Below are 15,308 nucleotides of genomic sequence, written 5' to 3' on the forward strand. Positions count from 1 at the left end.
CCCCCTCCCATTCCCAATCTGATCTTTCTGTCCTGGGCCTCCTCCATTGTCAGAATGAGGCCCAGTGCAAATTGGAGGAATAGCATCTCATATTTTGCTTCGGCAGCTTACACCCCAGCAGTGACTTCTCTAACTTCAAATAGCACTTGCTTTCCCTCTCTCTCCATCCCCTCCCCAGTTCTCCCACCAGTCTTACTGTCTCCGACTACATTCTATCTCTGTCCCGCCCACTCCCCTGACATCAGTCTGAAGAAGGGTCTCGACTCGAAACGTCACTCATTCCTTCTCTCCAGAGATGCTGCCTGTCCCGCTGAGTTACTCCAGCATTTTGTGTCTACCTTTAATTTAAACCAGCATCTGCAGATCTTTCCTACAGACTAGGTATTCTAGAAGGATTTGATTATGAGAAAGAGGGGCGTGGCGGCAATATCAGCCAAAGAAACGATAATGTACTGCACCAGATGGTGTATTGGAGGAGCCAAAGCCAGGACAATTTGATTGGATTTAATAAATAACACAGAGCGTAATTTGGTGAGAACAGACTGGGGAAACAACTTTGCCGGCAAGTTACAGCTGCAATTGGTGCACAGGTTTGAGAATTGAAAATGTCAATGATGTAGACATAGGCTGGGTTACATAGAACAATGCAGCACAGAAACATCATTCATCCCCCTTACTCAATCAGTCTGAAGCACTGTACCAACCCTAAGCATTGTCAGAACATTCCCTCCACAGATGCTGCCTGACCTGCTGAGTTCTTCCAGCACTTTATTAAACACTCCTCTGAAATGCTCTCAATCAATTCCAGGCGTTTATGCAAAATAAACCCTATCCCTCTGTTGCCACATTCCCTTTGAATCTGCTCCATTTAATCTTTATTGTCACCCCATGTTCTTCCTGGCAAGATGTCTCACTGCACACAGCCTGGTTTTCAATTTCATCTTCACTAACCTTACATTCTGCCAACCTGTCAGTTTGTCACCATTGTCCTTGCTGTTTATCAGACTCGCAAACTTTGCACAATCTGCAGATTTGGCAATTTTATCCTGCGCACCGTGTCTAAACCATGGACATCTTCAAACGACTCAGTGCTGGAGTAACTCAGTGGGTCAGGTAGCATCCCTGGAGAACATGGACAGATGATGTATCACAGAGTGCTGGAGTAACTCAGCAGGTCAGGTAGCATCCCTGGAGAACATGGACAGGTGACGTTTCACAGAGTGCTGGAGTAACTCAGCGGGTCAGGTAGCATCCCTGGAGAACATGGACAGATGATGTATCACAGAGTGCTGGAGTAACTCAGCGGGTCAGGTAGCATCCCTGGAGAACATGGACAGGTGACGTTACACAGAGTGCTGGAGTAACTCAGCGGGTCAGGCAGCATCTCTGGAGAACAAGGACAAGTGACGTTTTGGGTTGGCACCCTTCCCCAGTCTGTATCAACCTTTTCAAAGAGCTCTGTTGATCCCAGCATTGCTTCCTGTGGAATGGCTTATTCATCATTGCACAGTCTGAAAAATACAGCTCCAGATACTACCCTCTGCCATCTGTTGGCCTGGTTATCAAATTCAACCTGGATTACTGATCAGAATAAAATGCAGAGCCTCATTCAATTAAAACGTTAGCTCTTTTTTTTGCTGTTTCTATCCTTAACTATATTACTCCCGATCTGTGTCAGTTTGCTTTTCTCTTGATTAAATATATAGTGTTCTCTTCAATTTTTGTTTGTTGTCTTGAGGTTCTAGTTCTCATCGCATGCAAGCCAGTGCTTTGATTGCCGTCAAATGGGTTTTGTAAAGCAACAGTGACTGATTCATTGCTTCTCTCTCTCTTTCACATGCGCTTGCAGGAATCTGATGAGCTTCAAGACATCGCACCTCCAACGCCAAGGGTGTAAGTACTTGTACATTGATCATGGGTTTAGGAGTCTGAAGGGATTCTGCAATGGGTCGACGTTTGTAATGTTATCAATGATGTGGAACAATAAACAATAGGTGCAGGAGTCGGCCATTCGGCCCTTCGAGCCGGCACCGCCATTTAATGTGATCAATATTCCCCTATCCACTGACTCCGCTATCTTTAAGAGCCCTATCTCGCTCTATCTTGAAAGTATCCAGAGAACTGGCCTCCACCGCCCTCTGAGGCAGAGAATTCTACAGACTCAGAACTCTCTGTGAAAAAGTGTTTCCTCATGTCCGTTCTAAATGGCTTACCCCTTATTCTTAAACTGGCTCCTGGTTCTGGACTCCCCCAACATCGGGAACATGTTTCCTGCTTCTAGCGTGTCCAAACCCTTAATAATCTTATATGTTTCAATAAGATCCCCTCTCCTCCTTCTAAATTCCAGAGTATACAAGCCCAGCTGCTCCATTCTCTCAGCATATGACAGTCCCACCATCCCGGGAATTAACCTTGTAAACCAGAAGAATGTACTGTCACATCAAAGCAATATTTGTCCTTTGTTTATCCATGTACGATTTACAGTTTGAATTGCTGAGATACAGGAGATGAGTTTAATAGTCTTACTGTTCTCTTGATATGAAACCAGTTGGGCAAGATGATTTGATGTAATGGCTGAAATATTGAGCCATGGTTAGCTGGTGGGCTGTGGACTGCAGTCAACCTCCATTAGTCCAGCACACTTAGACGTTGCTGCTGGGCTGACAGAATCTTCTCGCCTGTGGAATGTCATAGCAATTATTAGTAAAACGCTCTTTTAATTCAATTGTTTTGAGAGGTTAAATGGTACAATTATATGATAAATCGAGAGAGTCCGGTAGGTTTCAGCATAGTGGTGCAGCTGATAGAACTGCTGCCTCAGTGGCAGAGATCTCGGTTCGATTCTGACATTGGGTGCTGTCTGTGTGGAATTTGTGCGTTCTCCCTTTGACCATGTGGGTTTCCTCCAACATCCCAAAGACATGCCAGTCTGTAGGTTAATGGGCCTCTAAATTGCTCCTAGTGGAGTGGATGATAATGTGGAATCCCATAGAACTAGTGTGAATGGGTGATCAGTAGTCGGTGTGTACTGAATGGGCTATAAATGACACTAGATTGTGCAAAAGGGAACAAGCAATGGGAATTTGGGAAACAGCACATGGTGAAGCAGTGGCCATGATTGGTATTGTCCAGCACTGTGGATGACCACAGTTTTACACTTCCTCACACCATTGGATGAATATACTGGGCACATTGTATCACCTGCATAATTGGTCAAACCAGCAGGCCAGGCCTTCCTTCAGCTGGATTGCCATTCATCAGAGGTGGATTTTCAAAGCACCAGTGAGTCGAAAGTCAAGTGTTTTATTGTCTGATGTCCCAAACAGAACAATGAAATTCTTACTTGCAGCAGCACAACAGATATGTAAACATAGTACTCTGTAAACAACACAACGTTCAATATCCATACACATAAAACAAGCAAGCATTAATAGTGTAAAAAGACAAAACCAATGCTGCCAAGTCTATGTAGTTCAGAGTTTATTTGGAGGTGGTAGTGTTTAATAGCCTGATGGCTGTAGGGAAGAAACTGTTCCTCAACCTGGATGTTCCCATGTTCAGGCTCCAGCATTTTTTACCCGATGAGTGTGTGGCCAGGGTGGTGTAGGTCTCCGATGATGCTGTCTGCCTTTCTGAGGCAGCGACTCCTATAAATCCCTTGGATGGTGGGGTGGTCAGTACCCGTGAGGGACCGGGCAGTGTCCACAACTTTTACCTGTGTTTTGCCGTAATTGCGGGAGCAGAGGAGGGATGATGTAGAGGCTCGTTATGTCTTGGGGCTCTGATCTGGTGAGCAGGGCAGTTTGGGTTAGTGACTGGTGCTGTTTGTTTAACCATAGGCGGACAGACTACGTTGTGAGACCCAGCACTGGAGATGAAAAACGGGTCTTTCAGGAACAGGTGAGGAAACCTCTGTGCCGTGGCCTGAGTGATGCCTCATTATTCTACATCCCCATCTTTCCATAGTCTCAGAAACAAGACCGACAAATGAATGTATGTCCAGGCTCATGCTTTGTATCCTCTCTGGTTGTGAATGCCTATATGCTGTACTACTTACTCTGGTAACGTGCTACTTCCAGGGATTTATGTGCATGTACACTGGCCCTCGGCCTGGCTGCAAACTCTTCAGAACTGCCATTTTACTGACATTGTCACAAAGTGTTGCTCTTCTCACGTGTATGCTGCACATTCTCCCGTCTGCCCATCCTGACAGCCTCGACTTTACTTTTCCACCTATTCTCACTGTTTATCACACTGCCAAGCTTTGTGGAAATCTCTACATTTTACCCTGCAACTTTTGGAAATAATCCCAGCATTATGTGGCTAGGTTTACAATGCATTTAGACAGAGACAAAAAGGCAAAGCATAGACGGGTACAGTCCTAATGTTGGAAAAGTAAACTTGTAACAAAGGTCAGGATGGATGAGGTGGGTCAAAGGGCCAGTTTCTGTGCTGGATGGCTCTGACCCTAGAATCACCACTTTCTGTTATTGACCATTTATCACAGTACTCTGCTTTCTGTCTTTAAGCTAATTTATCATCAATGCAGTCATTGCCCTTTTAATTCCAATGACCTCCATGTAGCCTCAAGCCATTTTAAAAAAGGTTGTATGTAATATTTGCCATATTTCAGTTCTCTAGTGTCCCCTGCATCGTAACAAGATTCTGAGCATGACACATCCTCTTGTAACCTCCCTCAGCTGCCTGCATGTATCCCACCAGGATCAACCATTCTGCCACTTCCTCCCTCTCAGTGTGTGCTACAGCTCTACTGAGATTAACATGGAACAGTACAGCATAAGATCAGGCCCTTCAGCCCACAATGTCCATGCCGAACATGATACCATGTTAGACTAATCTCTTCTGTTTACCCGTGATCCATATCCCTCTGTTCCCTGCATGTCCATGTGCTTTTATAAAATCCTCTTAAACGCCTTATTCTTTCTGCCTCTTCTGCTTCTGCACAACTGCCAACAGCTGGACTATCTCGTGCAGGCTACGCTCGCATGGGCATTGGTTGCAAAAAGGTTATTTAGATGTTTATGTGAGCAAGTTTGGTGAGATGATGCATGTCCAAGTTGTCGAGCTGTGACAAGGTTGGTGCACATCTGGTGGTGTCAGGAAGGATGTTCCACTCTGGGATAGTCCATGGATATAGTGACTGTAGATAGTTATTTTTGTTTGCCCTAATTCTAGTATAAATAAAGTGACCTGACGACTGTCGTGTAGATTTCTGGGCATTGGGTATTGCCTCAACCACCACCCCACGCAGTATGTTCCAGGCACCCACCAAACTCCATTGCATCTACTTTAAACTGCCCCTTTTACCTTAAAGATATTCCCAAGCTATGATTGAACTCATTTAGGAGTAATGTGAATTGTCTGCATTGTCAATAACGTCTGCACCCATAAACAAAACGTGTCCTTTCAAAAGTAGTTTGGACAGATATATGGATAGGAAGGGTTGAGAGGGACATGGGCCAATGAGACTCACCCAGAATGCCAACTTGCTCAGCATGGATGAGTTGGGCAGCAGAGCCCATTTCAATACTACAGCTCCATGACTCCGATACGTCTGGTCATTGCAGCAGCGTTGGTCAGCCTTCAGAGAACCAACATCCCTTTGTTTCCTCTGTCTTGTGAACGCAGCGTGGGGATCTCGAGCTTCGTTCAGTCTGTTTCACTGACACCCTGTCTTTTCTCCACAGGAGCGCCAGCGATACAGCCAGCCCCACAAGGCCTTCACCTTCCGCATGCACGGTTTTGACTCTGTTGTAGGCCCGGTGAAAGGAGTGTTTGACAAGGATCCTTCGCTCAACAAGGCACGGGAGCACTCTCTGCTGCGGTCTGACCGGCCAGCCTATGTCACCATTCTGTCCTTGGGTGAGACTCTGACACTAGATTTCAAAACTGGAGACAAGGGAGGTCAGTTAGATTCATGTAAAATTGTGTGAAAAATCATCTTGCTATAACTATTCAAAATGATAGCTCCCAGGAGGAAATCAGGTGACTGCTGAGGAGATTGAAGAGGTGGCCAGAGCAGAAGCAAGCTGACGTTTTGATGAAAGGTTAACGTTGAACTTTTGTTGCTGGACTCTGCCACAGAAGGCAGTGGAGGCCAATTCACTGGATGAAAAGAGAGTTAGATAGTGCTCTAGGGGCTAGCGGAATTAAGGGGTATGGGGAGAAGGCAGGCACGGGTTACTGATTGTGGATGATCAGCCATGATAACAATGAATGGCGGTGCTGGCTCGAAGGGCCAAATGGCCTCCCTCCTGCACCTATTTTCTATGTCTATGAATTTTGTCCAAGTAGAAACAAAAGTGTATGGAGGGAAACTTTAAAACAATTGCCAGAGTGAAAGGTCTAAGGTGAGGATAGTTAGCGTGGGAATAAGCCATTTTGACCACAGTCTGACTGGGCTTGTATTTGATTCAGAGATTCCTATGTGGCAGTAGGATGTAGCAGGGAGTGGATGAAGGGACAGGAAAATGTCCTTGGAGGAAGCTGTATCTTGGGGCTGTGGGTCACTGTTTGTAACATAGCTGATTATGTTTGGAGATGAGGGGATTTCAGCATATCTGAATGAAAATTGATTGCTGCATGGTGACCTTGATCACGTTATAGGAGTAGAATTAGGCCATTCGGCTCGTCGAGTCTACTCCGCCATTCAATCATGGCTAATCTCTGCCTCCTAGTCCCATATTCCTGCCTTCTCCCCATAACCCTTGACACCGTGTTCTAATCAAGAAGTTGTCTATCTCTGCTTTAAAAATATCCACTGACTTGGCCTCCACAGCCCTCTGTGGCAATGAGTTCCACAGATTAACTACCCTCTGACTAAAGAAGTTCCTCCTCACCTCCTTTCTAAAAGAGCGCCCTTTAATTCTGAGCCTATGACCCCCTAGCCCACCAGTGGAAACATCCTTTCCACATCCACTCAATGCCTTTCATTATTCTGTAATTTTACTTGAGGTCCCCCCTCAACGTTTTAAACTCCAGCGAGTAGAGGCCCAGTACTGTCAAGTGCCCATCATATGCTAACCCATTAATTCCTGAAATCATTCTTCTAAACCTCCTCTGAAAGCAAAAGCTTTTGCAAACCAATTTCAACACGTTTTCACCCGGGAAGATGTGGAGCCTTCATCATTTCTGGTCCTACCGCCCAGCCCATATGCTGATATGCCTGCTAGTAAAATTGAGGTTGAAGGTGTCAAGAAGTTATTGCTCAACAGCAATACCACAAAAGCAATTGGACCAGATCAGATACAGAATCAAGCCCTCAAGATCGCAGCCGAAGAACTGGCTCCAGTTTTGCAGTTCATTTTCCAACAATCGCTTGACTCAGGTGATGTTCCGCTGGATTGGAGGAAGGCTAACATCACTCCTCTCTTTAAGAAGGGTTCAACCACCAACCCAGCGAATTATCGTCCTGTTTCATTTTACAAGTACTTGCTGCAAATTGCTGGAGCATTTAATTGATAGTAATCCGATGCGACACGTGAGCAAACATAACATTCTTGCTGACAACCAACATGCATTTAGGAGGCATAGATCATGCGAGTCTCAGCTTATCCTGACGACAAATGACCTGGCCAAGCACCTTGATAGTAACGTCATCACGGATTTAGTTGTGCTGGACTTTTCTAATATATTTGATGTCATCCCACACCAGAGACTGCTTCGGAAGCTTGACTTCTATGGTATTCGTTCCAACACGAAACGATGGATTTCCAGTTTCCTGACAAAACGTCTTCAGCGTGTGTGAGAAGGGAAAGAGCTCCAATTGGCATCCAGTGTTGAGTGGTACACCTCAGGGCACAGTACTTGGCCCACACCTATTTTTGCTTTACATAAATGACATCCATGAAAAAGTCGCAAGTACGACCAGACTATTCGCTGATGATTGTTTGCTGTACCGTCCAATTAAGTCAGCTGATGATGAAGATGCTCTCCAAAAGGATCTCGATACTATGGTTGAGTGGTCACAACAATGGGGCATGCAGTTCAACCCTTCCAAATGTGAAACTATGCGTGTCACCAGAAAGGAATCCAGGCGAAACATCTTACAATATACTTGGTGCCACCCTTGAAGAATCCGAACAAACCAAGTATCTTGGCATCAAATTGCAGAATGATCTGCGTTGGAATGGTCAGACTCATCATGCAACGGTGAAAGCAACAGGTGTCCTAAACTTTCTGAGATGCAACTTTCATCATTGTTCAACTTCTGTCAAGGAGAAGCTATACTTCACCCTCGTTAGACCTCATTTGGACTACGCAGTTGCAGCTTGGGACCCATACACAAATATAAACATTTCTTCCATCAAACCTATGAGAGAGAAGCGAGTGTCACCAAACTTCTGAATTCTCTGGGGTGGAACCCTCTCCAAGATAGATGTGAAGCTCACCGTTTGACCTGTTTTTACAAAATGTTAAATGGTCAGCTCGACATAGATTACAAGACCTACACCAAACCCAAACCAATTAGGAGCAGACGAGGGCATTCGATCCAATTTGTGATCCCAGCTACAAAGACAGATGTATAGAGCAATTCGTTCTTCCCCCGCACAATTAAAGCATGGAATAATCTCCACCAAACTATAGTTACCCAACCAGATGCAACTAAATTTAAAGTAGCACTTTCTTCCCAATAACCCTTTCTGGCTTAATCACTCCCTTCACCACCTCCAGTTTAAATTCCATTTGGAATATTTTGGAGGACCAAGTAACCAAGTAACCAAGAACCAAGAACCCTCTTCAGAGCCAGCACATCCTTCCTCAGATATGGGGCCCAAATTTGCTCACAATCCTCCCAAGTGCGGCCTGACCAGCGCCTTATAGAGCCTCAGCATTACATCTCTGTTTTTGTATTCCAGTCTTGATATAAATGCTAGCATGGAATTTGCCTTCCTTACTACCGATTCGACTTGCAAATTAACTTTTTTGGAGTCCTGCACCAGAACTCTCAAGTCCCTTTGTGCCTCCGATTTATGGATTCTCTCTCCATTTAGAAAATAATCTACGCCTTTATTCTTATTACCAAAATGCATGACTCTGCACTTTGCTACACTGAATTTCATCTGCCACTTATCTCCTAACCTGCCCAAGTTCTTCTGCAGTCCTTGCTTCCTCTACACTGAATGCGCCTCCACCAACTTAGCATCATCTGCAAACATGGCCACAAAGCCCTCAATCCCCTTATCCAAATCATAAATCAACAACGTGAAGATAAGCAGGCTCAGCACCGACACTTGTGGAACTCCACTAGTCACTGGCAGCCAACCTGAAAAAGCGCCTTTTATTGCATCTCTTTGCCTTCTGCCATCCAGCCAACCCACTATCTATGCTAGTATCTTCCCTTTAATACCATGGACTCTCATCTCCCCTTTGACGTGTGGTACCTTATCGAAGGCCTTCTGAAAATCTAGGTAAACAACATCTATAGCCTCCCCTCTGTCTGTCTGTCCTGCTATTAACTTCATCAGAGAACTCCATCAGCAAGTTAAAATTACCTATCATCCAGGATGGGATAGCAAATTTGGTACCATATAACCATATAACCATATAACAATTACAGCACGGAAACAGGCCATCTCGGCCCAACAAGTCCGTGCCGAACAACTTTTTTCCCTTAGTCCCACCTGCCTGCACTCATACCATAACCCTCCATTCCCTTCTCATCCATATGCCTATCCAATTTATTTTTAAATGATACCAACGAACCTGCCTCCACCACTTCCACTGGAAGCTCATTCCACACCGCTACCACTCTCTGAGTAAAGAAGTTCCCCCTCATGTTACCCCTAAACCTCTGTCCCTTAATTCTGAAGTCATGTCCTCTTGTTTGAATCTTCCCTATTCTCAAAGGGAAAAGCTTGTCCACATCAACTCTGTCTATCCCTCGCATCATTTTAAAGACCTCTATCAAGTCCCCCCTTAACCTTCTGCGCTCCAGAGAATAAAGACCTAACTTATTCAACCTTTCTCTGTACAAAATTGGCTTGGTGGTTGGAGGCAAAAGATGACAGTGGACTGGAGGTGTGTGATGGGCAGTGTGCGGCAGGGATCTCTGCAGGGTCCCCCGCTGTCTGTCATATTAATGACTAGGAAGAGAATGTAATGGGGATGCAATTAAACTAGGGATGGTGTAGATGGAAGAAGTTACAAAGAAATGTTGCCAGGACTGGAGAGTTTGAGTTAGGAGAGACGGGGTTAGCTGGGACTGAGCAAAGGAAGTTTAGTGGTGACTTTGGAGAGGCTCAAAATTATGAGGAGCTTGGCTGAAATAGATTTCTTTGCTGGGGTAGGGTAGTCAAAAACAAGAGAGCGCAGGCTTAAGGTAAAAGGGAATCCGAGGGGCAAACTTTTCACACAGCTTGGGGAGATGGAATGGACTGCCAGGGGAAGTGGTAACGTTGGATACATATATAACATTTAACAAAAATAGGACAGGTACATGGATAGGAAAGGTTCAGAGCGATAGACCAAATGCAGGTAAATTGGATTAGTGTAGATGGGCTTCTTGGTCCGCGTCGATGCAACGGGCATTTCTCCGTGCCGTGATGCTCGGATTCTGTAAACCTACACAGATCCTGTCAGTGAAGACAAGATGTGTCTAACCTACACCCTCTACATCACATCTCTGTACATTGCTGTCCCACAGTGCGAGATGCTGCCGCCCGGCTGCCAAACGGGGAAGGGACTCGCGCAGAGATTTGTGAGCTGCTGAAGGACTCCCAGTTCCTGGCTCCTGAGGTCACCAATGCCCAGGTAAGGAGAAGCTGAAAGGCAGACTGTGCATGCTGTTTGAGTTCAGAATTGAGAGTAGCACAGAGGCCAGGAGGAGAATTGTGGTGATGTGGAGTTAAACACGGTGAATGGAGGAGCTGTGAATCCACAGGGGGAGCGGGGAGGATGTGTAGCTTGCTGCACGTCCTCTAACCTCTTTGGATATAACACTGAGGTTGAAGATCACCCACGATCTTGATGAATGCTCTGATAGGTTCAGGGGGCCTGATGACTTAGTCTTGCTTCCATTTCCTATGTAAGGTCTCTCATGCTCTCTCTCTTTCTCTCTCTCTCTCTCCCTCTCTCTCTCTCTCTCTCTCTCTCTCTCTCTCTCTCTCTCTCTCTCTCTCTCTCTCTCTCTCTCTCTCTCTCACTCTCACTCTCACCCCCCCCCTCTCGCTCGCTGTCTCTCTCTCTGTCTCTCTCTATGCCTCTCTCTCTCTGTCTCTCTGTCTCCCTGTCTCTGTCAATTCAATTCAATTTTCAATTTAAAAAACTTTATTGGCATGATAAAAAAAAACATTGTTATATTGCCAAAGTATAAAACATGACGTACATATTTAAAATGCATAAGTATAAATACAAGTATACAGTGCATGGATAGATATGTCCCTGTACATAAACTTGCAATAGGCCTATAGCCTTTTATTGATTGCTACACGTTCTTGCAGCTGTAAGCAGTGCAACACAATAGCAAGTTTAGCAATTCAATATTAATTTCTTAGTGTCAGTTAATGTCAATTAGTGTGTGCGTACTTATGTGCATGTTGGTCATTCACCGTCTCTCAGGTTATGGCATGCTGTTACGTATTGTGCACCAAGATGTGCCTTATTTCCTTCGCCAAAGATTATTCTTAGTTTTGATGTATCATCTAGTTCTTTAAAATCAGGGGTTGCCACACTGAGTTTGTCAAAGTATGCTTTCCTTGTTTTGTCAATTGTTTTGCATTTTAGAAGTGCACCTCTGTTTCAACCTCGTCTCTCTCTCTGTCTCTCTCTCTCTGTCTCTCTCAATTTCAATTTCAATTTTTAATTTTAATTTAAAACCTTTATTGGCATGATAAAAAAACATTGTTATATTGCCAAAGTATAAAACATGACATACTTATTTAAAATGCATAAGTATAAACACAAGTATACAGTGCATGGATAGATATGTCCCTGTGCATAAACTTGCAATAGGCCTATAGCCCTTTATTGATTGCTACACGTTCTTGCAGCTGTAAGCAGTACAACACAATAGCAAGTTTAGCAATTCAATATTAATTTCTTAGTGGCAGTTAATGTCAATTAGTGTGTGCGTACATATGTGCATGTTGGTCATTCACCGTCTCTCAGGTTATGGCATGCTGTTACGTATTGTGCACCAAGATGTGCCTTATTTCCTTCGCCAAGGATTATTCTTAGTTTTGATGTATCATCTATTTCTTTAAAATCAGGGGTTGCCACACTGAGTTTTGCTTTCATTGTTTTGTCAAATTTTTTGCATTTTAGGAGGAAGTGCACCTCTGTTTCAACCTGATGTGTCAAACAGTGGCCGCATATTCTGTTTTCTCTTGATTGCCAGAATCTCTTCTGTCTTCCTTTTTCAACTGCCAAATAGTGGTCACTTAACCTGTATTTGGTGAGGGTCTGTCTCTGCTTTATGTCTCTAACAGTTGAGAGATAGTCTGCCAATTTATAATCTCTTTTTAAGGCACGGTAACATTCTAATCTGCTTTGCCTTTTGGTTTCTTTATCCAAATACGTTTCTTTACATTGTTTGATAATTTGGTTCACTCCAACTGATGATTGGGGGTCAGTATTGATCTGAGGCCGGTCAGGGTTTAACGATAGGGTTTAACTGAATAGGGGTAGTTAGTCTCAGTACCAACTGACACAGGGAACTCTTTTCTGGGCTCCCCTCTTGTGTTTGAAGGGCTTTAAACTGGAGGGTATCTGGGGGGCTAGATTTAAGATGATTCCAAAAATTTGGTTTTCTTTAGATTTACTGCCAGGGCCCAATTTTGGCAGTACTCATCACGTAGGTCCAACTGTTGCTGCAGTCCCTGTTCTGTGGGGGACAGCAGAACCAAGTCATCCGCATAAAACAGGGACTTTACCTCTCCGTCCAGAAGACAGAGGCCCGGCGCTGTGCTCTGGTCCAACTATACTGCCTAATCGTTGATATATACATTAAACAGTGTTGGGCTCAGATTCCAGCCTTGCCGGACGCCTCTTCTCTGGGCGAAGAGATCAGTGCGTTTGTCCCCAATTTTAACGCCACATTTATTATTCAGATACATTGATTTGATAAGGTCATATACCTTTCCTCCTATACCACAACCGAGGAGTTTGTAATAGAGCCCTTCGTGCCAAATAGAGTCAAATGCTTTCTCAAAGTCAATAAAACAGGCAAATATTTTCCCATTTTTCTCTTGGTGTACATGTTTTACAAATAGAGTGTGGAGGGTATATATGTGGTCAGTGGTACGGTGTTTTGGGAGGAGGCCAATTTGGTTTTTACTGAGAATATTGTATTTGTTAAGGAAATCCTGCATTCTGTTATTTATGATACTGCAGAATAACTTCCCTAGGCAGCTACTGACACAGATGCCACAATAATTATTTGGGACAAATTTGTTTCCACTCTTATAAATGGGTTAAATAAGCCCTTGACACCAAATATCAGGGAAATAACCTGAACGTAGTATGATGTTGAACAGCCGAAGCACTATGTCCTGCATCTCCGGAGTGCTGTACTTGAGCATTTCATTTTTAATGCTGTCTGGACCACAGGCTTTGTTTGAGTGAAGAGATTTTATTTTTATGGTCAGTTCTTCCAAAGTAATTGGGATATCAAGAGGGTTTTGATAATCTTTAATTACTGTTTCTAGTGTTTGGAGTTTTTCTTTGATATGAGAATAATTTGAGTTTATTTTATTTATTTGGATGTCTTTATATAGATTTTTGAAATGTGCTCTCCAGATATCACCGTCTTGAATTGTTAATGTTTGTAGTTTTGTTGTGCTCAGGTTATTCCACATATCCCAAAATTAGTTTTGTTTTATGGAATTTTCAATTTCTTCAAGTCTTTTGTGAGTGTAATTTTGTCTTTTGTTCCTAATCGTGTGTTTATACCTTTTAAGAGTTTCATTATATCTAATACGTAAGTCTGGATTGTTTGGTTGACGGTGTTTTTGGTTCGATATTTTCCTCAGATCTTTTCTGACACTTTTACACTCATGGTCGAACCATTTTTCATGGTTGTGTTTTTTGATAATTTTTCTCTTCTGTTTCACAAGGTCAGCTTTGATGGATGCCTTGTGAAAGATCATATTAATGTCATTTATAGCCATATTTACACCATCTCTAGTAACCTTGTATGGGTTTGTCTTGAATTTCAGTATTTTGTTTGTGAGATCAGGTGAGCTCAGGGCCATGATGAATTTATCTCCACTATCTGAAGCCCATCTGTAAGTCTGATTTAGTTTATACAGCTTACTGGGTTCCTTATTTCCTGTTCAAGCTAAAATTTAGGTACACTTTGATTTGACTATGGTCTGAAAGAGGGGACTGCTGCCTAACAGTGAATGCACTGATAGTGCAGGGGTCTATGTCAGTAATTGCATAGTCTACCACGCTAGACCCAAGAGCTGAGGAATATGTAAACCTTCCCAGCGAGTCCCCTCTGAGCTTAGCATTAACTATGTACAGGCCCAAGGCTCGATAGAGATGCACTACCTCTCTACCACTTTTATTTATTTCAGAGTCAAGGTTGTTCCGGTTAATGATAGTTGGTGTGACATACAAGGGGGCTTGACCGAACACATGGTTGTTGCCCTGTGGGTCGATGGAATCGGGTTTACATCCGGTCCTTGCATTCAGGTCTCCACATAGTGGCACATTTCCCTGGGCCTGGAAATGATTGATTTCCCTGTGGAGAGTTTCAAATATATCCTCTTCAAAATATGGCGATTCTATTGGGGGTTTGTAGGCGGCACATAGATATATATCTTTTCCAGCTATTCCAATTTTTTAATCTAGTTTCAACCATATATGTGATTTCCCCTGTTTTATTGATATAATGTGACTGTCTTGTTCTTCCTGGGTACCACACCAAGACCACCCAGGAGGTTCTGCCCTTATGTATATCAGTAGTATTTACTGAGGGCACCATGACTTCATGGTACCCTGAGGGACAGTGAATGAACGTATCCTTTCGATACCATGTTTCTGTTAATATCATTATAACAGTGACTTCTATAGACTTTAGGAACTCAGGGTTCCAAGTCTTCATCCCGAAGGTTAAAGAGTAGAGACCCTGGATATTCCAGCAGCCTATATGGAAGGAACTCAATTATTCTGTATTTATATTCTTTTCTTTTTTAATTTAAATAAAACCTATTTTGTGGGACAGGTGCAAAAACATTAGTTTTTTCTATAATTGGGGAATGTTAGGTACAGTTTTGTATACCATGGTAAGGCAGACTCATACTGCCACCTAGTAATAATAACTATATTAATAATAAATATCA

The 15,308-nt window shown here is 43.5% G+C and overlaps 1 protein-coding gene across 4 annotated transcripts in view; it reads left to right on the forward strand.

The window, feature by feature from the left end:
* Positions 1 to 15,308, forward strand: part of nfrkb (nuclear factor related to kappaB binding protein) — a 115,540-nt gene that overhangs the window by 43,966 nt on the left and 56,266 nt on the right. For all 4 annotated transcript variants that reach the window (XR_004416762.1, XM_033049875.1, XM_033049876.1 and 1 more), the window contains exons 14-17: positions 1,850 to 1,893; positions 3,840 to 3,900; positions 5,709 to 5,883; positions 10,667 to 10,773. Coding sequence is in view for 3 of the 4 variants with exons in the window: in XM_033049875.1 (XP_032905766.1) it covers positions 1,850 to 1,893; positions 3,840 to 3,900; positions 5,709 to 5,883; positions 10,667 to 10,773 (387 nt within the window). In the remaining variant the exon portion in view is untranslated. The remainder of the gene's footprint in view (positions 1 to 1,849; positions 1,894 to 3,839; positions 3,901 to 5,708; positions 5,884 to 10,666; positions 10,774 to 15,308) is intronic.

The sequence above is a fragment of the Amblyraja radiata genome, chromosome 33, assembly GCF_010909765.2.
Source record: "Amblyraja radiata isolate CabotCenter1 chromosome 33, sAmbRad1.1.pri, whole genome shotgun sequence".
Lineage (NCBI taxonomy): Eukaryota > Metazoa > Chordata > Chondrichthyes > Rajiformes > Rajidae > Amblyraja > Amblyraja radiata.